The 22,958-nt window shown below is 39.4% G+C and overlaps 2 protein-coding genes across 2 annotated transcripts in view; both read right to left on the bottom strand.

The window, feature by feature from the left end:
- Window positions 1–1,176: 1,176 nt before the first annotated feature.
- On the bottom strand, window positions 1,177–14,484 carry LOC106927651 (cysteine protease atg4da-like). The gene is made up of 11 exons (XM_015003354.2): window positions 14,337–14,484; window positions 12,427–12,686; window positions 6,984–7,067; window positions 6,723–6,896; window positions 5,282–5,564; window positions 5,128–5,192; window positions 3,962–4,089; window positions 3,673–3,751; window positions 3,489–3,565; window positions 2,765–2,884; window positions 1,177–1,756 (listed from the first exon to the last, which is right to left on the bottom strand). The coding sequence occupies exons 2-11, from the start codon at window positions 12,617–12,619 to the stop codon at window positions 1,595–1,597; spliced, it is 1,365 nt and encodes a 454-aa protein (XP_014858840.2). The 5' UTR covers window positions 12,620–12,686; window positions 14,337–14,484; the 3' UTR covers window positions 1,177–1,594.
- A 1,130-nt stretch (window positions 14,485–15,614) lies between these two features.
- Window positions 15,615–22,958, bottom strand: part of LOC106927644 (microtubule-associated serine/threonine-protein kinase 1-like) — a gene marked incomplete at its 5' end in the record, with an annotated part of 34,756 nt that continues 27,412 nt past the window's right edge. The window contains 5 exons of the mRNA XM_088008129.1: window positions 15,615–21,229; window positions 21,952–22,139; window positions 22,231–22,364; window positions 22,449–22,571; window positions 22,715–22,944. Of these exons, the coding sequence (XP_087864255.1) occupies window positions 19,626–21,229; window positions 21,952–22,139; window positions 22,231–22,364; window positions 22,449–22,571; window positions 22,715–22,944 (2,279 nt within the window). The remainder of the gene's footprint in view (window positions 21,230–21,951; window positions 22,140–22,230; window positions 22,365–22,448; window positions 22,572–22,714; window positions 22,945–22,958) is intronic.

Below are 22,958 nucleotides of genomic sequence, written 5' to 3'. Positions count from 1 at the left end.
TTCTATTAGCTAAATCAGTCTTCAAATAATTATTCTTTTTAACGTTTGGAGAACGTTATATTTACACCAAAACAGATCAGTGTACAAACACAGCATTAAAGACAAGTGGTAATTTGGATGTTTATAACCTATAAACACTAAAATTTACATATTTATAGAACCAACTTTCATTGTGAACACTATTCCAAGAAACAAAACCCTATTACCTTTTTCTTGACTTAATTCCGTAAAGGCTAGATTTGTGGATACCTGTAGCTCCTCTAGAGTTACCATGTTCCAAATAATTGGGTACACTGGATTTAATTATGTATATCAGAGTATTAAAAAAAGGCTGAAAACAATTTTTGTCCCCTAATAAAATACATTAAAGTTCGTTGCCGTAACAAAGCAGAAATGTGTCAGTAATATTTTTGCAAAGAGCTGCATGTTCTGTTTAACAATCAGAATTGTTGTTGTGGAACTGAAAGTCATTTGCTACAGCTTGGTAAACACACAATCATGCGCACGTGACTGGGAAGTCTAAAGATGTTGAGACCAAGCCAGTGTAGGACTTACACGGCCATGTTGACTACATAAAGGATTCCATAACAGGGAAAAGACCGGCTTATGTCCGACGTGTTGGACTTGGACCAGCAAGAGCTGCAGGCGTTGTGGTAATCTCAGGAGTCGCCTCTCTGCTTACATTTGGAGCTTCTTGCCTTGCTGAATCGAGAATTCGTACCTCAGCCTTAGTTACTATTCTGTCTTGGTTGTGCAAACTGAGCATGAGAGTCAGACAAAATTATTTCAAAAAGGGACAAAAGACAACAAAGTTGCTTTCATGGTGCTGCACAAAGATGGAAGTGAGAGATCAGTGAGTCTCATGTAACCGTTTTGTTGAAGACCACAAAGGAAGAAGTGAAAGGCCTAAAGGCTAAAAATGGTTTTAATCATAGCATGCAGAGTTCGTTTTAGTTGACTACCATATGTTTGAAGAACTTGCGTGAATGCCAATAGGGACAATAATCTATAATCACATTGAATTAGAGAGGAGTTTTGGAACTTTGTATGGTCATTTACCTCAATATTTCCTAAGAATACGTATAGAAAAATAAACTGGTGTGGAATGTCTTCAATGGGTGAATTACCATTAAAAGACACCAATGACAAGCCGCCATGAACACAGCAAGACATCCATTTAGAGAGCATGGTTTATTATTTTGTTTAAATTCAAACAGGGTCATAAATCAAAATTTAGAAATCCGCGTTTCCAGTCCATGTAGAGAGCAGCTTATCTAGCCACACGAGCACAAAACACACACATTGCACCGTAAAGCTTCCCTTTTGTCGGTTCGTGTTACGAGTAACATGTGACACTTTTGTTCCTCTGAGCTCTTCTGCTAAAAGAAATGAATGCAAATGTTCTTTATTTGGAATAAATACAATTTCAAAGACGCACAAAATACAGATAAAAAGACAGCAGAGAGGCGACTAAAACCTGGCTGAACCTGTGTGTTCCCGACTGAGTCCTGCAAGCTCATCGAAGATTGCAAATCCTCACCGGTTTCCGCACAGACGCAAATCAGACAAAAAGCCCATTTCCTCCGTTTCTTGTTCATATCAGAACAAACTCGTCCATGCTGTTGCTGTCCTCGTTATTCGGTTCGCCATTTCTCTGGATGCAAGTGATGCTGCTGACAATTTCCTCCTCCACGTCCCGACGCTTCTCCTCGGAGAATATAAACATGGGGTACGTCTCTGCCGACGTGGAGACGGCCTGCGGAGCAGAACGCGTCGATCAAAGCTGTGAGTTTTAAGATTAAGGCGCAACGAAATATCCGTTTAAACCTCTCTGAACTTACAGGGTCGGTATTATGCGTTTTCCAGCCACATTGTATAATTTTATAGCAAAATCAAGTAATTATGTCATCTTCAGTTATAAAAATGCTTTACATATCAAATATGACTTAGAAGAAATTTGACTTTGTAATTTAACGCCTCGAAATTGGGCCTCTGCCTCTTTAAGAAGCTCCTATTCTTTCTGAAACTCTGTCTACAGGAAATCATCATATGGCTCGTCTGTTAACCCTTTAGCAACGTTTTTACTGAGAAGTAGCTCGTATAATGAGCTCAGCAGATGTGCAGTTTCACCAGATGTTCGCCAATTGCTGCTGGCTAGCAGGGTTAGAATAGTTTTGGGGTTTCTTTATTGTAGCTTCATTTAATTTTGTTGTGACTTGAGTAAGTTTGAGCTAGTTTGTATAGTTAGTTTTCTATTTTTTGTTAGTCAGTAAACATTGGTTAGCTTTAGTTTAGCTTTTATAAGTTTTACAATTTTACAGTAGTTTCATACTTGGTTAATTTTTGGGTCCAGAATGCAAAAAATGTCAAAGCATTCTACTGTCATCACTGATTTAGTTCCTCCCCCCCATTAGTTAACGTTTTTTATTTTCATGTAACAAAGATGTTTTCTGAATTAAATTTTTGCCATTTTGTTGGTTTTAGCTACCTTGATGGCTAGTCTGAAGGAGCTGAGTGGGGGAGTCATGGAGACTGCTGCTCTGTCAGGGAGGAGTTTGTCTTGAAGGCGGAGCTAGGTCCACCCAGGCGTTTTGCACAGCGGAGTGGTTGCCACAGGAGATTAAAGGGTTTCTCAAACATGCATGAAAGAATTAAAGCAACACTCCGGGTATGTTTTTGATGAGGGCGTAACATTATTTTACATAACATTGCCCCTTTAAAAAAGAAATGCTACCTTTGATGCATAGCAAGAAGAAAATCGTACCTCGTTCACAGCTGCGCACATGAGCTCAAACTCATTTTGACCTTTTGCATAAAATCCTATGGTACAGCTGGGATCCATGCGGGAAAAGGGCATTTTCCTGGGATGCTTACAGTGAAATGACTGCAAACAGCGACGAGAGATAAGATCGGAAAAATGGGTCAACGTTCACAAATATATGCAAATATTCACACATCAACTTTTCCACTTTTTGTCATATTACAACCAAGAACAACCATCTATCTTATTGGGATTTTCTTATGATAGACTAATTTTAAAGTAAAAGAAAAATAAGTTTGAAAACTCTGTATACCGTTTGTACTGACGGAATTTGTGTAGTTAAGTAATTTTAACTTTGTCCTGTATACCCTCTGTTTATTTTTAGCTAGATAAATTGCTCATTGTTCAGGGACAACAGATGTCCCAACAATTATGCACCACTGTTTTGGTTTGTCACATAAAATCCCCCCCAAAATTCATAAAGTTTGGCCTTTTAAGATGAGACAATCAGAAAATTAGAAAATCATCAGCAATGAGAGATTTTTTTTTTTAAAGTGTAGCTCTGATTTCTGTCAGTTCCATAATAGTTTAAATGACAAGATGTATTTATATGAACTTGTTTCTTCTACCTACTATGTTTTAACGGTTGATAAACTGAGCAGGTGTCACCAGGCGACACGAGACAGAAAGTGATAAAAAGGGAAGGAAGTGAAATGCTAACTCATACCTCTAGGGGAAAGTTGTCATTTTTTATGTTCACTGCAGGCTGGCAGTAGTGAGGATCTAAGTACAGCAGATGGTCGTCTTCATCGAAGCAAGGGTGGAGGGAAGGCAAAATGAAATATATACTTTTTTTTAAACTTAAAAACCGTGATTAGATGGATCAGATGTCGTAATGTCACCAAGCGTACCCTGGAAGCCAACGAAGAACAAAGAGTGCTTTGGTTTGCCACCAATGATCCCGATGCAGCACTGCAGCATCAGAAGTTTCTAGAAAGAAAATGCATGAACAGAACATGCTTGTTTGTTGCTGGTTTAGCAAATAGAACAGAATAAAAATAAAATTTCTGGACATTTCAGCCTATCTTATTAAACAAAAATGGGCTCATTCCAGACTCTCGCTGACTGGTTAGCACATCTCTGGTCACAGAATGCTAATTCTCTCCTCATTAACAACAGAGCCATGTATGGTTTAAGTACTTTGATGCAGGTGATGTAGGAGGGATTGAGCTCCTGTCCTCCGAGCCGGACAGGAACCAGGACGATGATGGACTTCCAACTTTGAGGGAGCGGCCGTTCACACAGCCCTCTGACATCCTGGAGGTAGACTATAAAAAATAAAGAAATAAAGCTGAAAAGGTAATTCAGTTTAATATTTATTAGAAATGCACCAATTGGAATTAGATTGAAAACTGACCATATTCTGTTGATCCCAAGTTTTTTTCCTTGTCCATTAAAGGCATCAAAACAAAGAAATCTCACCATTTTCAGCTTTGATTCACTTTTTTTGACTTTAATAGAAATATATATTTTTAGCTATATACAGATTAATCCTGCTTGATTCAAAACTTCTGCAACCTATTAAAGAGGCAGTATTACATATTTTCCAGGCATATAGTGCCATTTTAAAGTACAAAAAAGTAATTATGTAATCTTCAGTGGTTATAAAAATGCTTTATAGGTCAAATATGATTTTAAATAAATTTCACATCGTAATTCAATGCCTGCCCTGCGACAGACTGGCAACCTGTCCAGGGTGTACCCTGCTCTCGCCCGGAACATTAGCTGGAGATAGGCACCAGCACCCCTCCCGACCCCACTAAGGGACAAGGGTGTAAAGAAAATGGATGGCTGGATGGATGGATGGATTCAATGCCTTGAAATTGGGTCTCTGTCTCTTTAAGAAGCTCCTGCTCTTCCTGAAACTCCGTTTTCTGGAAGTCATCACGTTGTCAACCCTTTAACAGCATTTTTAAATCAGCATTTCACAGAGACATAACTCCTATTAAGAGCTCATGATGCTAACTGGTGTTTGCTAATTGCTGTTGGCTAGTCTGAAGGAGCTCAAAGGTGTTTGCATGGTTTGAATGGTTGCCACGGGAGATTAAAGGCTTTCTCAAACATGCATAAACAAATCAAGGGAGCAACACTCCAGATGTGTTTTTGATGAGAGAATATCTTTAAAACACAATATAAAGCTCAAAAAAGTTGACTTTACATGATATGGCATCATTATAGTTGTTAGACAAAAAACGGGAATCGGCAGGTTAGACTGTAACAAAAAAAAATAATTGGAAATCGGTCTAGATAAAGAAAACCTGACCGGCGCATCTCTAGTTTAAACATTTTATGTGGAAACCACTTACTGGTGCAGTCTTGTGCAACATAAATGACCAGGTTGGGGAGATCCGCCGAAGCCGCCACAGCTTTTCTGAAAACAGGACCAGATTCACCGTCAGAGTACGAAGAATCTCCCACTCTGATGCTCCAACAGCTGCGAGGGATTCATTCACTTCTCACTTCAGGATGTGAGCCACGATGGACGGGCCATACCAGTCGCCAGCCTTCTTCCCCGAGCTTCGCCCCAGCTCCACCAGAGTGTGTAAGCCGAACGGGGCCGTGGGGTGGTCGGCAAACCAGCCCACCACCCTCCTGTGCGTGGCTTCCATGGGTCTGTCCAGGAGGGAGCCGACGCTCAGCTTCCGGCCCCTCTTGCTCCCGACTTCCCCTGCTGTCCAGTCGGCCGGGTGGAGCAGGTCCAGGTCGTCCTTGACGCCGGAGAACCGCACAGGCCAAGTCCAGTCTAGAAGAAGTTCTGAGATTTTTTTTCTTTTCCCCCAAAATGTTACCTAATTACATCATGCATAGTCGTGGGAGTAAAAAGTTTTTAGCAGTTTTGCAAGCTTTGTAGCTTCAGTTTTTGCTGCGACTGTTTTCACATTTTATTTGTTTTTGAAAGAGTAGACGCCTGCGAGTTCACTGCAGCTACGCCTGCCGCAATAAGCATTTACACAATTCATCAGATCGCATGACAAGTTAGGATGAACTTGCATTATTAGGCCATTACCATCATTTTACTCAAAAATGGTCTCAAAACAATATTATCCTTTTTCGCAGTAATTTCTGTGACAATTTATCTTCCAGCTATTTTTTTATTGTGACAGGGCTAACTGCTGCTACAATCTTCTATAAAGTTGCTCAATGTTGCCATCAGTTATCGGTGTGACAATAGCACAATCATGCTTACTCACTGCTATGTGTGACTTTGTGATGGTGACAGTTTCAGTGAGGTTCCACTAAATTATGCACAGAAAATGTCATTCTCCTCACCAATTAAAAGGATTTTTATTTGAACGTCATAACATTTATGGAAGTAGCGTTTCAGCTGCTTTCTGTGTGCCTCTTTCCTACGTCGACAGCAATTTCAATTCAATTCAAAAATACTTCATTTTAAAGCTGCAACTAACAACTATCTTAGCTATCAATCAATCTTGATTACTCTGATTAATTAGATTTTTTTTTAAATTAGCACATTCTGCAGATTCCTCATTTAAGCTTTTTTTTATGTAATATTAGAAATACATTAAAAAGATGCAAATAATTCAATTCCTTTTTTTTAACAACAAAGAAGGTTTCTTTATCTTAAATGCAAAAATGTATATATTTTGTACATTTTTGGCTTAATTACAGCTGTAAGTGTGTTTTCAGCAAACAACATATTGAGTCCGAGTGAATAATTGATTATTAAATTAGTTGACAATCGATTCACCACGATTAATCGAAACAATTGTTTCAGGCCTAACAACAACTGTGCGATTTGTGGCTACTTGAGCCCAATGAAAGCCAATAAAAGTGTCACAGCAACAGTTTTATCAAAACAGCTAATTAAAAGAGCATGTTTTCATTTTCCTTCACTCTCCCATTAGATTATATTTGCGTGTTTAATTGAATGTGTTGTCACCTGCAGGCATCAGGTGTATGAGCAGGCCCTGAGCCAGTAGCATCTGGCCCGTACGCAGAACACACCCCCAACCGCTGTCTGTGGTCAGAGAGGAGCCCGGCAGCTGAGGGAAGCCCCGTCTGTACGTCAGCCACAGGAAAGACGCGTAGGAGCGGCGGAAACGCTCCTTGTCCCCTGAAAGGGTTCAGAGACGGAATTGAAAACTTTTTTGAAATATTACCAAAAGCTGCGCGGTCGAATGTTTGGTTTGGTTGACCTCACCGCTATCTTTGAGATTGTAGGTTTTCCCCAGCATGATGAGCGGCGAGCCCTTGTTAAATTTGGATTTCTGCTTCAAGGTCCAGCCTGGTGAAGTAAAGAGAGGGGTTCATTTCTTCTTCTTAAAAAATAGAAACACATCTAAATATGTGTTGTAGGGATGCAAAGTATCGATGATTAATCTTATATGGTTAAATGACATGACATGCTGACTGAATGAACTGAAAACTGTGGTCCTCACGTAATTAAACTTAGTCTGTGGTTGCTTTTGAAGAAATGTTAAAATTTGGCTCCACGAACTGCAAAACTCAACCGTACTTATTAGCACAATGTTTTTTTTTGTTTTTCGTCATGTTGCAAGTTTTGTCTTTTATGTACAGCGGCGCATTAGGGTCGCAGTAGTTAGAAGAAGAGGAGTAAATTTCCGCCAAAAACGTGTTTTGTCTAGAAAAAACACGTTTCCGGAGAATTAATCTAAAAATTTTTGAGTTAACTGGCGGAAATTTACTCCCGTTCCCCCCCATCTACAGAGACCCTAATACGCCATCGTAGATCCTGCTTTATTGTCGTCACATCCACCGTTTTGTAGCATATCCACCACAGTCAGCTGAACAGCGAGAGATCGGCTGTGCTTGGACAACGCGTCTGGCCCAGGGTGTCTGTGTTCACAGAGCGACAGTGCGGCTAGCTTGCTGCGGCTAGCTTGCTAACATCGCGGCTGCTAACCGGGACGAGGCCAACGTCCGGCAGTTAACCGACCTAACAGAGGACAAAACCAGTGGAAAACGATACGTTGGATTGACAGCAAGCCGAGAGAGACAGCGCAGTGGCCTCCAACTGCTGAGTAGGAGCCTTAAGGAAGCGACAGGCAAAAAGAAGCGAAATAATGCCTCCAAAAGGATCCAAGACCGACGGGAGACAAGATGAGGACTATGTATCACTCACGCAAGTCAAAGAGTTGCTGAGCCAGCAAAAGCAAATGTATATGGAGTTACTCCAACAACAACAGGACAATTTTAAGGGTTTTGTTAAAATCATTGTGGACACTACTAACACCAGAATGGACGCAATGACACGAGAACTACAGGACATTAAAACCAGCCTGCAATTTACACAGAAAGATATTGACGACATTAAAGTAGAAAGTGCTAAGCACAAGAACCGAAGTGACACGGTGCAGTCAGACATATTTAAAGTATGTGAGGGTATGATGACTATCACTGATAAAATGGAGTACCTTGAGGGGCAATCAAGGAGAAACAATCTGGTTTTTGATGGAATTACTGAATCACCAAATGAGACTTGGGCTGAGACTGAGGAGAAAGTGAAAACTATTTTAAATGAAAAGCTAAACTTTCAACATAAGGTTGATATTGAGAGAGCTCACCGCACCGGTAAACATAGAGGAGACAGACCCAGGCCCATTGTTGTCAAATTTTTACGATACAAGGACAGATCAACTATTCTGCAGAGCACCAAGGCACTTAAGGGATCTAAGATTTTCATTAACGAAGACTTCACGGATGCAGTAAGGAAAAGGAGGGCGGAACTAATGCCGGACTTAAAAGCAGCACGTCAAAGAGGGGACATCGCTTACCTACGTTATGATAAGTTGATCACCCATCCACGTACTAGTACCCCTAAATTATCCAACAATGTATGACAGACAGCCAGACATAGCTGACGTTCACTTCTGAAAGAGAAACATGAAACAGATCACGGCCTATGAGGATATAGAGCTACCAGTATTCCAACACAGAAACTATCATCAGCAAGATATTGAAACTGACATTGATCCTGATAACAACTTCTATAATGTCAGCAATGATAGTTGTCACTATTACAGCGATGATCAGTTCAACAACAGCATTAAAACAGAACAAAAGCTGTCAATAATTCACTTTAATAGCAGAAGCCTTTATGCAAATTTTGACAGCATCAAACAATACCTCCAACAACTTTCACAGACCTTCAATGTTATTGCCTTATCAGAAACTTGGCTCAATAGTGATAAGGGCATAGATTTTGAAATAAATGGTTATGAAATGGTTTGTAAGAACAGAGAAAACAAAAATGGAGGGGGAGTAGCTTTATATGTTGACAAGAAGATTAATTATAAGTTGATCGAAACAATGTCAACTGTGATGGACAACATGTTTGAATGTGTGACTATAGAAATACTCGTGGAAAAAAGGAAAAATGTCTTAGTGAGTTGCATTTATAGAGCCCCTGGATCAAACATTGAAGTACTCAACAACTGGATAGAAGAAAAATTTATAACAATTAATCAAAAAATAACATTTTTCTGTGGGGATTTCAATATTGACCTTCTCAATCCAAATAAACATAGAATGACTGAAGAATTTATTAACACCATGTTCAGTTTAAGCCTGTATCCTAAAATCACCAGGCCCAGTCGCATTACATCGCACTGCGCTACCTTAATTGATAATATTTTTACAAATGTGCTGGAAAATAATTTAACTAGTGGAATATTAATGAATGACATAACTGATCACTTACCAGTGTTCATAGTCTACGACTGTAAGTGCAAAACAGACGATCAAAAAATAGAGACGCATTACAGACGGGTTACGTCTGAAGAGACACTAAAAGCTCTACAAGCTGAGTTGTTGGCCTACGATTGGAGATTAATATATAAAATGAATGATGTGAATTTAGCATATGAAGAATTTTTAAAAACATTTAAAATATTATATAACAAGCACTGCCCAATCAAACAATATAACAGGAAAAGCAATCAAAAAAATGAACAGTGGATCACAAAAGGAATACAAAAGGCATGTAAAAAGAAAAACAAACTTTATAGAGAATTTCTAAAACATAGAACGTCTGAATCAGAAAACAAATATAAGAAATATAAAAATAAGTTAACTAATATTATAAAAACATGTAAAAAGGACTATTATCATAAATTACTGGATAGGAATAAAAACAACATTAAGGAAACATGGAATATTTTAAATAGAGTTATTAGAAAATCTAACAATAACAACTATCCAGACTATTTTATAGATAATGAACAGAATATTACTGATTTGAAAAGTGTCGTCAATAATTTCAATAGATTTTTTGTTAATATAGGACCTCAATTAGCAGAAAAAATACCGACTACAAAAACTGCAACTCAGCAATATCTAATTGAGAATAATCCCAGCTCCTTATATCTCAACCCTGTACTAGAAGAAGAAATCATAAACATTGTGAATAACTGTAAAAATAAGACTTCCACTGACTGTGATGATCTGGACATGAAAACTATTAAAATAGTAATTAAAGGAATCTCTAAACCACTAACTTATATTTGCAATTTATCATTTCAAACAGGATCATTTCCCAACAAAATGAAAATAGCTAAGGTCAAACCAATGTATAAAACTGGCAACAAACACCTCTTCACTAACTACAGGCCTGTCTCTCTTCTCCCACAATTTTCTAAAATCCTGGAAAAACTCTTTAAGAAAAGACTGGAACAATTCATAGAAAAACATTCGCTACTTATTAGCAGTCAATATGGATTCAGAGCAAACCGGTCAACATCGCTGGCTGTAACTGACTTAATAGAAGAAATAACCAACGCAACAGATAGTAAGAAACTGGCAGTAGGGATATTTATAGATCTAAAGAAAGCTTTTGATACAATAAATCATGAAATCTTACTTAAAAAATTAGAACGCTATGGAATTAGGGGAGTAGTTTCTGACTGGATGAGGAGTTATTTAAAGAGCCGGAAACAATTTGTGAAATTGGGAGATGTGGAATCTGATTGGCAGGAGACTGTCTGTGGAGTACCACAAGGATCAGTATTGGGACCAATTTTATTTAATCTTTATATAAATGATATCAGTAAAGTGTCCAATGTATTAAAACTTATCTTATTCGCTGATGACACAAATATTCTAGCCTCTGGCGACAATTTAGAGCATCTTCTCTCAACAGTCACTTCAGAGATTAGTAAGTTAAAGATATGGTTTGACCATAACAAATTATCCCTAAATTTGGACAAGACGAAAATCATGGTCTTTGGGAACTGTTATAAAAATACTGAAATCCAAGTTCAAATAGAGGACGTAACTCTACAAAGGGTTTTTGCTAATAAGTTCCTCGGTCTAATAATAGATGACAAAATCAGTTGGAAACCTCATATTAAACATTTACAGAGTAAACTCAGTAGAAGTATATCCATATTGGCTAGAGCTAGACATGTATTGAATGTTAAATCACTTCATATTCTATATAACTCTCTGATTTTACCATATCTATCATATTGCTGTGAAGTGTGGGGAGTTAATTACAAGAGCTCTTTACATCCGGTAACCGTCCTACAGAAACGAGCCATTAGAATCATCCATAATGTCGGTTATTATGAGCATACAAACCCGCTCTTCATAAAATCCAGAATTCTCAAATTTGACGAGCTTGTAGAATTTAAAATGGCTCAGTTTATGTTCAAAGTATCTAAAAAGTTGTTACCTGAGCACATACAGAGCACGTTTTCTGAAAGAGAAGGGGGGTATAACTTAAGGGGTCACTCAAACTTCAAGATCCGCAATTTTAGAACAACAAGAAAAAGCTTCTGTATTTCAATTAAAGGTGTAAAGTTATGGAACAAGTTACATGAAGATTTAAAACAAAGCAATAGTTTAACACAATTCAAAAGAAAGTACAAAGAGGTAATTTTCAATAGATACACATATGGGTGACAGAAAGCAATAAGGTGTGTATTGCAGATAACTTGGTGTAAGGGTTTAGAAAGACAAACCAGCATAAAATGGGAAAATGTATAGGTAAATATTAGTAACTGTTACTTCTGACTGCCACTTTGATTTTGATTTTTTTAATGACAGTAGGACTCTAAAGTTTCAAGTGTTTAGGGGTAGGAGTTTATAAGTTCTCACTTCTTCCTACCCCATTTTGAGCATGATATGTTAACTGAAACAAAAAAATCTGTATTTTCTCTTCTTTCTTATGCACTCCTTGTTACTGTGCACTATTTTATTTTTATATTTGTATCATGTTCGAATAAAATTTCATTTCATTTCATTTCATATCAGTGATATTTTAACATGAAGTTGACGCTGCTTTGCCATGCAGCTCGGCTGAATGAACGCAATTAAGGTCAAACTTAAGGAGCTTGTCGAGTGTTTATTTCAAAACAGAAGCGTCTTTTGCGTCCCGCACAGTCATTTCTCTTTCCTGTTCTTCTTTACTGCCACCGTCTTTCATCCTGTATCACCAGGATGATCAGCGGCGCCCTCTGCTGGATGGCGGCCAAACTACAAAACTAAAAGAAGGTCTAAGCTGATGTTAGTACTTAATCGACTGACACTCATTTTAATCTAATAAATCATTAATCAATAATTAATCGTAAGTAGATTAATTATTTGCATTCCTAATGTGTAGGGAACAATAAAAAAAAACTGACCATATTTGACGCTGTTCCATGCTGAAACCAGCTTGGATTTAAATTTGCTTTTTTCCTCCACAGCCCGGCCCTCGTAGAACATCTCTTGGCTCAGAGAACCAGCAGACACAGAGGGGAGGAGATCCCAGTCGTCCAACTGGTCGACAGCGGAGGCCCTGCCGTAAACATAGGTGGAGGACGTGGTGGGGTCCATGACTACAGCCGGTCACCATGTCCGAGTGAGTAGTGCTGCTCCCATTTCTCCTGATCACCACAGAGCTCTATGCGCCATAAAACACATAACATAAAACGTTAACCGTTTCCTACTGTCCACATGCGGCACAAGTAGCCGTCCACAATGAATCCCACTGTTCATACTGGCTCAAACGAGCTCCTTTCCCACCGCGTTGGATCAGCCGATATAAACCAAAGCAAATCATTTAGTGAGATAATAAACAGAGACGGCAGACATGTGACCGTACCCTATGACTAATGGAATTTCAGTCACTTTAATGGCTACGGCTGCTGCTGCCGGTTCCCAGCGACACTTGCACAGTCATAATTGTCACCTCACTGTGGGTGATGTAAAAGACTTCACACACTCTATCAGAGAACACTGCGGCCAGGCAGTGGGTCAGTCAGCTGCGGTGCAAAATGGAGGAACCGGAAGAACATAAATAAAAAAAACACAACAAACATAAATTGATTAACTTGTTTGTAATGGTTGGTTATGACAAAACTGTATAGACTGGCATTATTGAACTGCTTGGTTACAGATGCGTTCTGTCTGCTGATTTTCAAGCTAAGGGGCAGGACCCTCACAAGATAAGCCCGTAGGCAGGTAGTGTCCAAATGTTCTGCCCAAATTGAAAGTAGTCTCCCCACCCCAATTAAAAATTCTAAAATTATTATTTTAGAATAATTTTCTCTTTTACCTACACAACATTTAACTACTTGGTTATTAAAAGGCAAATACTTGTAAAAACATTTAAGTTTTCCACTCATTAAAAATAAAAAGTCTTAATCTGCATGACCAACTGTGCTGGTGTAACACATCTCTATAATTCTTCATTATATATATATATATATATATATATATATATATATGTTTAGAGAGAGAGAGAGAGAGAGAGAGAGAGAGAGAGAGAGAGAGAGAGAATATTTTTTTTGGAGTGGGGAGTCGCACTTTGGACACTCCTGAAGCCATTCAGGAGTTTTTTAGTTTGAATTTGTTTCAATATTTCACCTCCAGCTCACCCATAATAACTAATCAAGAAAAAAAACAAAACAAAAACAATATCACTTTCTGGTCAATTATCAGAGCATGCCAAGTTATGCTCTGATAATTTGGCTGAATAAAGTTAGAATTAGCAGGTAAGACCACAATCAAGATCTACCAGGAACATTTTCTTCAAATTTTTTATTTATTTATTTGCCTTGTCATTTAGGAACATTAATTTTTTTCTTAAGTATTATTAACATTTTAATTTTCTGGATGGAAACGTGAAAAAATGGGTGAGGGGTGAGAGGAAACACAATCTATTTCTTCTTATTATAGTTTGTTTAATAATCTAGATAAGCAGACTAAAAGCAAATAAAAAGTGTAAGTGAAGTTCAATTTCAGGCATCTGATGGCTTAAAAATATAAATATTTCATCATTCTAGAGTGAATGGTTAAAAACATAAAAATCGAGCTGAAACATTACTTTGTTAAATCTGATCCTAGTTTCTATTCTTAACAGTCCTGACAATGTACTTTGTGCTCTTCGTGTAGTAGTCTTAAATGCAGGTAATACACATCAGGGCCAAGAATTTCTACGGTATTTTCACGTGATTTGCAATGACAATATATCAGCATAGGACCATTTTAATGACTTACAGTCGTTATTGTACACTTTTAAGCGGGTCCACGTCAGTAAAATAAAGCTTACCTTCTCTGTGGTGTCGTCATTCCTCCTCCGTCAAACTGCGATACTTTCTGACTACATTTATGTAGCACTACCGCGCTGCTTTTTGCTGCGTTGTTCCTTCGACTCCAACCTACGAACAGTCGAGCGCTGAAATAGCAACAGAGGACAGAGCATAATCATTTCCTGTTTATGGTGGTCACGTGCTCGCCCTTCTGTGATTGGTCAAGGCAGGGAGCCCCTCTCTCTCTCTCTTCTGCTGGACAAGCTGTGGGTGAGGAACCACTGTCTGAGAAGTTTTGTCTTAGTGTTTTTTTGTTCTTTTTTAAACCTCCAGCTCGACACTCGGCAAGAGCTAGGTATACGTCATTGTCGGACGACGGGAAAGCGAAGGCGGTGTCCCTTCTTCAGCCCGTCAGTTCCCGAGCCACACACCTCAGGCAAAAAGGTCAAAAAGCTCACGCGAGGTCAACTCGACTACTTCTGAGACTGCGGCAGGGTGAAATATGGCAGACTTTTTTGTACTGGAAAACACCTTTCCCATTTTAAAGAAGTTTAATAATTTTATTGGGATTATTTTCTTTTTATCTACTCGGCAAGTAATTAAGCATATTTTTAATGAAACAAAGAGGAAGAAAAAGAGCTTATTATAGTAGGTCCGTAAAAAAGTCTTATATAAATCTGCCTAGCAAAGAAAACTGTACAAAAACATGTTTAGTTGGCATAGAAACAGTTTTAAGACTACATTAAAAGTCAATGAGATCCTTCTGTGAAAGCACTGGCTCTTTTTAGCCAAACTGTATGTGTGCTCAAGTCTATTTGTAAAGTCACTGGATGATTGTGGCCCAAAGTAAGAGGGAAAAAAACACGACTCATGAAAGAAAGTACTTTGTATCTTTCCATTTAAGAAGATTGGAATTTTTCTGCAAATAATCTCATCCTAAAAGATTAACTCCAATGGCTGGAGGGACAAATTTGTGGTATATTTGAACTATTTTCCAGGACCACGCAGAATTTTTCTCAGGCTGCACTGGAGGTGGCTTTCATTTTCATTTAAAAATGTTCCTCTGGTTGTAACATTACAACTATAAACGTGAGTGTATCTTATTTGGACCAACACAAGTGATCACATAACTGAAATAGAAAACCGTATGCACAGAGATTACTGCAAACATGTAAGTTCTCTGCTCAAGATAAGATATAAACAAAACTTCTTGACCTAGATGTGCTCCACATTCAGGCGAAAAAACTAACACAGGAATGAATACACCATTGAAGAAAGCACACACAAAAAAAAATCTCAGATAATACCAAGGGTTTCTGACACGTTTTATTTCCTTTCTAGTTGGCATTTCATTTGACATTAGATATTCACAAGAGCTGCTGTAAAAAAAAAAAAGGTCAAACACTTGGACAAACATGGAGATGACTGTAATGTTAGCAACTTTGAGACTTACAGAGTGAGAAGTCAGAACAGGGGAGAGCAACCACACATATTTAATGATCTATTTCAATATTACGCTGAATATTTTCCAGGAGTACATCAGAATCTTAAATAGATAAATACAAAATTCAATAAATAGAATAAAAAAAAATGTAAAAAAGCTGGAACTCTTCCCAGGTATACGCTCGAAGCCAGATGTTTATGTTCACTGTATGAAAAAATGGACCAGTTTTTTAAACTGTCCGACATTATCTCAAACTACGCTTCCTCCTTTTTGTCAGTTATGATTACCAAAATTATTTGTGTTTGCTAAATGTCAGAGAGGATTTTTAAAAATTTGCTTTGTAAAATATGAAGGCCACATAAAGTAGTGACATGGGTCTTTTTAAGTGTCTGATAGGATAATTTATGGTGAATTTAAGTTAAGAGGCTTTTAAGGCAAGATACTGCTTCGTTGCGTGAAATCATTAGAAGATCACAAGAAATTAGTAAAATAATCATACAAAGTTTTGTGCACATTTAATGGGACATTTTGAAAAAACTCGTTCTTTTGATTAAAAAAAAGTTTTGCCACTAGGATGAGGTGGTTTTTGTCCATATTTAAAGTAGTTTATGTCGCAAAATTGCAAAGGAAAACACTTTTACATCATCAACAACTGGATGTTACCACTGGTGCAAACCACGAAGAAAACAACAGGAAGTAGTTGGAGGATCATGGCGGCATGTTTTTTTTTTTAATGACTTATTGCGTGAACAAACTTATTCACATGTGATTTTAATTGTGTTTCTTATTTAATGGAAACACCACAATTGCAAAATTATATTTTTTCCACTTCTCAATAGTGAAATACAGGGATGGCATCATCATGTGTGAATGTTTTTGCTGCAAGAGGGACAGGTGCACTTATCAAATTTCAAAACATCATCTGGGACTAAAAGTTTGGGCACAAATCGGTCTTCTAAATGGACAATTGACCTTCTCATTGAGCCTAGTTACAAAAACCAGCTTAAAGACCACAAGATCAACGTTTTGTAGTGGACATCATAAAACACCGTAGTAATTTTAGGCTGCGCTAAAAAGGCGTAAGGTGTTGGTAAGGTGACCTACAAATCCACTCTTGGGGGGAGGAAAAATAAAATCTCAATTAGTTTTTTCCCTGGTTAAATTAAAAACTGAAAATCCTGACTCTGTTGTATCAGTTCTGTCAGGAGTAATAGGCCAAAATTCCAGAAAACTGTTGGAGAGAAAGAGACAAATATAAATATACATTTCTCTTATAATTGCAACATATAATGAATAGAGATAATTTTAGTAATCTTGACAAAAGGAAACTTAGCCTAAACCAAACAAAAAAACAAAACAAAACAAAACAACAACTGTCTTTTCATACAGTGAATGTAAAGTTCTGGCTAGAAATATATTGATGAAACGCAACATAAAGTGCAATTTGGTCACACACAAAACACTGGTGTTTATTGTTAAAACTACAACATCATGAGAGATAAGATGAGGATTGTATCTGAAATCAATGTAAACATGTCTGCCTATGCATAAAAGCTATAAACTGTGCACAAAAAAACTTCCACAGACTCGGACACTAACGTTCCTGTGTTCCCTAAAACCTCTGGCTCTATGTCATGTTGTCCACAAGGTGGCAGTCTAAGACAAGTCTGATACTGAGCGCCCTGACACTACATTTTAACACACAACAACAAAGGAAGACCTCACCACTAAGGTACTCTGAACAAATCCATGCTCCAGGCTTTTCTCACAGACAGTGATGCTCAGTGTCACAGGACTGGGCACTGATGGATTGCATATTGTTTAACATTTAAGTAAGAAAAAAAAACCCAACAACAACAAAGATGACCACATAATCTTTAAGTAAAAACACTGGCACTTCCCGTTTCGCCTAATATGATACCACGAACTGTAGCCTAATGTGAGTGAAAAAGAGTGACTGAAAACCGCTCTCTCCTCTAAGTGCTACTTTCCATGTGCGTCTTTACTTGCTACCACACTCTGAACGAACATATTTTACACATTTTAATCTAAAATATAGAATTGCACATATCACTATAATCAGCAGAGACAACTTATAAAAATGAAACTATATATGTCTGCTTGACTTATTGTAAGCTTTATGCTGTTTTCTGTATCTGTCTGGAGCACAATGTAAACTTCGATACCCGGGAGACACAAAAAGACAGGACAATAGTAGCATTGGCAGCACATTGCATAGTGTCCCTGTGCAAGTTCATCTAATTTATCCCTCTCAATCCCACTGACAGTCAGCCCTTAAACAGATCTGAGGGAAGCTATCTGGTCCATCCTTCAACTCTGTCACTGCAAGCATTTTGGTTTCTTGGTCCAGTTTCTGCTGTGTATAGAGAAATCCTCAGCCCATCATACATGGAAAAACCATTCTGTTTGTGACACCTTCAATTACCTAAACAAAGTACAAAATGACAGTGCCATACAAATGTATTCATACCCCTTGAACCTTCTGTGTTGTTATAAATGCAATGTATTTTATTGAAATTTTACGTGATGGTGTTTTTATGGTTTCGCTGTGGTGATGAATTTTAAGCACAATAGCGGAACTAGTTATTTGTTTCGTGCATTTGCCAACTTTAAAATATTAAGCACATTTAGTTTCACTTGAATTAAAATTTCCGGACAAACTCTAAAGCTAATTTACTTTGCTGTTTGGTAAACTTTCAGTTGAATAAAGCTTGACTTTTGTCTAAAATCATAATATTCCAGTCAGAGATGGGTACACTAATTCGCTAACGCGCTAATAGCGGAGCTCATTTTTTGTTTTTGCTAACTTTGAAAATGTTGACCACACTTAGCTTCCCTTAAATCAAATTTTGCAGATAAATTCTAAAGCAATAATTTACTTGGCTGTTTTGTAAACATTCAGTTGAATCAAGTTTGACATCTGTGTTGAAGTTTTGGTTATTGACTTAAGAATCCTTCAAGTAGTTAGACATTTATATTTACTACATTATTTACTGTAGACATTTACCATATTCACACTGATTAAAATAAAAAAACTACAGTAGAGAGCAGCATAAATGCTATCTCGAGGTGGATTGTAGAACATGCAAATTATAATGTCAAAATTAAATTGGTGCTTGAGGGTTGTAGTCTTTTGAGGACAGACATAATTTAAGGTACAGAAAAATACTAGAAGACAACCTGTCGAATGATTTAGCTCAAAGGACATGACCCAGTCAAAGTACAGACCTAAATCTAATATAGAATTTGTGGCGAAAGCTTTGAAAAAAGTTCAAGGGGCATTTTTTGCAAGGCATTGAATGCATGAAAACTCACTCTATTGGTGACACATTTTAGTACCTGAACTTCAAATAAATACAGCATAGAACTAAATAACATCCCTGGAACCAATAGCTGAAATGTGAGTAATGCCCTTTTCTACCAGAATCCCACTTCTACACAGTCAAAAGTCTGCTTGTCAAGTTGAAAGGTTGTTCACAGTGTTTTCTATCTCAAGGTCTGCAGTATATTATTCATCTTCTGTTTAAATAGTCTGTCATTCTCCTTAATCAGACATGCATGAAGACATATGCATTTCTTTTTTAACAATATACACAACATGTTGAGATGAGCATACAGTACATACACAGGTCTACATCAAAACACCATGTGCACATTTTCACAACAGTAGTTGATCATTGTTGACATCTTTTCTACTTATTTTTGATTTGGTGTATTATTTTTTTTTATATTTTTGTTCAGGCATTGTTACCACTGCCTCATACAAATTCATATGTTATGTCAATCTGATGCTACAGTTAAAGGCATTACATGGGGGTGTCTCAGTGTTTCTGAAGCTCTCACATCACGAGTGATGTTTAGCGCTCCGACTGTTACCTTTATCAGAGTGAGCAGTGGCCGTGGTGAAGCCCTGAGCCCCTCGGCGGACCCCTGTGGACGAGGCCTCTGCTTTCCCCGCTGTGCTTCCCTTCTTCTCCTCACTTGACTTTGAGGCGTCTTTCACCTTGCTGCCCTCCTGAGACCCTCCTTTCATGGGACCCAGCACCGTCTTAGCCACACTTGTGAGTTGGGTGACGAAGCTGGTCTTGTCCCCCGGAGACATGGCCCGTAGCTTGCCTGAGCATGGCGAGGCAGCGTTTGAGGGAGGGGACGCTGGGTTTTCCTCCAGGACTTCCAGTTGAGCCTTCTCCTCTTTGACGCCACGGCTGCTGCTTGCCGACTTCTCTGCTCTGTGCCTGGGTGCAGGGTGTGTTTTAGCCAGGGGAGGAACTGGTGGTCCAGGTACTTTGGTCTTCATCGTATCAGTTGCCCTGTCGCCTCCACTGATACCTCCTTTATCTCCAGTCTCTGAGCCTATATGCTGCTTGCACTGCTCAGTGGTCAATGTTTTCTGGAGGTCTGCTTTCTCTACACCGACAGTGCTTTTTTCTTTCTCTTCTTTCTTCTCCTGAGTTTTGGTAACATGTAACGCATCTGTCTGCACACTCTGCTGCTTTGTGTCTTGTTGTGGGCTCTTGGATATGTCTGGAGTTTTCTCTCTAGCTTTGGTCTGAAAGTCTGTTGCCTCCAAAGTTGACACTTTTGTACCTAAATGCTTGATCCCAGCGCCTGCTCTGATGTCTGTAGATGTCTTTGTTTCAGCTGCCTTCATACTTCCACTACTCCTTGCAACCTCCTTGAGTGGTGCCTTGCTTGTATCAACACTGGTCTTAGACTCTGTTGGAGGAACTGACCTTACATTTGGCAACCCGGAGGGCTCAGACGCTGACGGAACGACATCTTTCTCCTTTACTGTCACAAGTGTATCTCTGCTGAGCAGCGATTCCTGCCTCCCCAGCCTCCTCACATGGTTCAGCGATCCAATCTCTGCTCCCATAGGAGGAGAAGGGGAGGAAGATGAGGACGGAGAGGGTGGAGCAGGTCCATTCTCTCCTTCTATCTCCAGCAAACTCTGCAGACTGTGTTCGCAGTGGAAGGACTCTCTCCTGTAGTCCCCGTGAGACACCTCTAAGCTATGCTTGCGCAGCGACACTCCTCCGGTTAAAGGGGAAGGTGACGACGATGACGAAGAGGAGGAAGGTAGGAGGGGAGCCCCGAGCTTTTCCGCAGACTGTACCCGCTGCAGCAGGGGAGACCTGGGCGGCTCAGCACTTTTGGGACGAGGACGGGCGACTGGAGGCGAGGAGTGCAGCTTGGCAGGGAACATTTGGGTGGTGTTGGAGCTCCCCACCGTGTGGCCCGAAAGAGGCGGAGGGGAGGAGGTGGTGGGGGACGGGGTGTGAGCCAGAGGGGATAGCGGGATGTTACCGGCGGATTTGCAGCGTGCCGAGCGGTATTGGCGATGAAGTTTGGGGGACAGGCCATGCAGGGAGCTGGGCCTCATGTGGTGGGAAGTCGCTGGAGAGTTGGGAGTGCTTGATGCCGGAGAGCTGCTCTGGGATGACGTACCTGAGGACACAGTTATGTCATCACTGTCTCTGATACTAAGACAGTAGTTGTGTCTTAATTAACAATACCGTTAAGCATTGTACAGTAACTCTATGATTTTGCGACTGCTTTTGTGAGTTTTTGGAATCAATTTCACTGACTTTGTGGTGCTTCTTTAGGAATATTTGCAAGAAATTTTGTGATACAAATGTTTTGATCTTGGACTTGACATCAAGTAAGGCTGAGTGTAGTAGAAGTAAGAAGTACTGCCATCTGTAGGTCGGAGTTTGCACCCTCTAGCTCAGGGGTGGCCAAGTCCAGTCCTCGAGAGCCGCCATCCTGCAAGTTTCAGATGCATCTTCAACACACCTGAATCAAATGACTGGCTCGTTATCAGGCCTCTGTAGAGCTGATCCCGGTCTGTTGGAGTAAGGATACTTCTAAAACTTGCAGGATGGTGGCTCTCGAGGACTGGACTTGGCCACCCCTGCTCTAGCTGTATTTCCATTGACCATATAATTGTGCAATTGGACATTTTGAAAATAAATTTGCTTAATTTTGAAAAACCTCATTTTTTAATAAAAAGTTTTGCCAATAGGATCAGGTGGGCTTTCTTGATCGTATCAAAATTTATTTTTTTCACAAAACTGTCATGGAAATACTTTTTTCACATCATACGAGTTATATGTTAAACAACTGGATGATGCTGGTGGCTTTATTTTACAGACAGTTGTCTTACTAACCCAGATAAGGGGATTCCAGAGTGGAGCGGTAGCTCTGCGTGGGGGAGCGGGCAGAAAAGCTGTGGGTAGGGGACCCCGGCAGGCTGTCTCCAGATGACAGTGAGCGATTTAAGGATGAGAGGCTCCGGCTGGTGTGGAGCAGGTTGGACTGCTTTGTGATTTTCCTGAAGAGTGAGCTTCGTTTCTTACTGAAAAATAAACAAAAAAAAAAAGAGCAATAAGGTGAGTGAAGCCTCCTAGTAGAGTTAGAGAAAACAAATCTGTTTTTTGAGGACGTACTCTTGGCCCTCCTTGACTCCGGTCCTTTTGCTGCGGCGTGCCATTTTAGATTTGTAGCTGGACTTGCGGGCAGGCCCCACCTTTATGGAGGTGTTCTCAAAGGGAGTAGTTGCAACTGTAACTTTGTTTCCACTCTGTGGATTGCATATATTTACATATTTTTTAAATCATTTATTACACAAGCAAAGCATTTCCTTCCAAATGTGGTTTTATTTTACCTTCAGGATGAGCTCCACTACTTCTGTATGGACTAGGCCATGGACTGACTCCCCGTTTACGTGAGTTATGAGGTCTCCAGCTTTCAGTCCAGCCTCCTGAGCAGGACCTCCATCTTCAACATGCTGTAAAGAAGTGGATAGTGTAACATAAATGATCTCTAATAAATGTAAATACCTTTTCGATGCTTCAACCTTTTTTGCAATTTGCTACAGTGCAGCCACAAACCCAAAGGATTTTATGTGGGTTTTATGCTACCCACTCTTACCCAGACCATGTGATGCACGCTGTAAACGTCACTGTCTCCTATGTAGACCCGGATCGCCCGGAGGGTGAAGCCGTACTTCTTCCCGGAGCGGTGGATGGTGATGGGAGAGTGCAGGACGTTCACCATGGGACAGAAGTCTCTGCTTGGAGACGAGTCGCGGGAGGACGGGTTGGACGACAGGGAGCGAGGAGACATGGGGCTGGGCAGCGGGGATGCACCATGCTGCTCCACTGTAGTGTAGCAA

Source organism: Poecilia mexicana, unplaced genomic scaffold, assembly GCF_051168715.1.
Source record: "Poecilia mexicana isolate PSO_F unplaced genomic scaffold, ASM5116871v1 scaffold_8, whole genome shotgun sequence".
NCBI lineage: Eukaryota > Metazoa > Chordata > Actinopteri > Cyprinodontiformes > Poeciliidae > Poecilia > Poecilia mexicana.
This window is presented reverse-complemented; position numbering and strand designations above follow the sequence as displayed.

What these genes read in the sequence shown, in the direction of transcription:
- LOC106927651 (XM_015003354.2), bottom strand. Translation starts at nt 12,619, where the DNA reads ATGGACCCCACCACGTCCTCCACCTATGTTTACGGCAGGGCCTCCGCT. An exon ending in GTTCTTCGTTGGCTTCCAGG is followed by an intron (nt 3,566 to 3,672) that starts GTACGCTTGGTG and finishes GCTTCGATGAAG; the next exon opens with ACGACCATCTGCTGTACTTA. An exon ending in TGTGCGCAGCTGTGAACGAG is followed by an intron (nt 1,757 to 2,764) that starts GTACGATTTTCT and finishes TCTGCTCCGCAG; the next exon opens with GCCGTCTCCACGTCGGCAGA.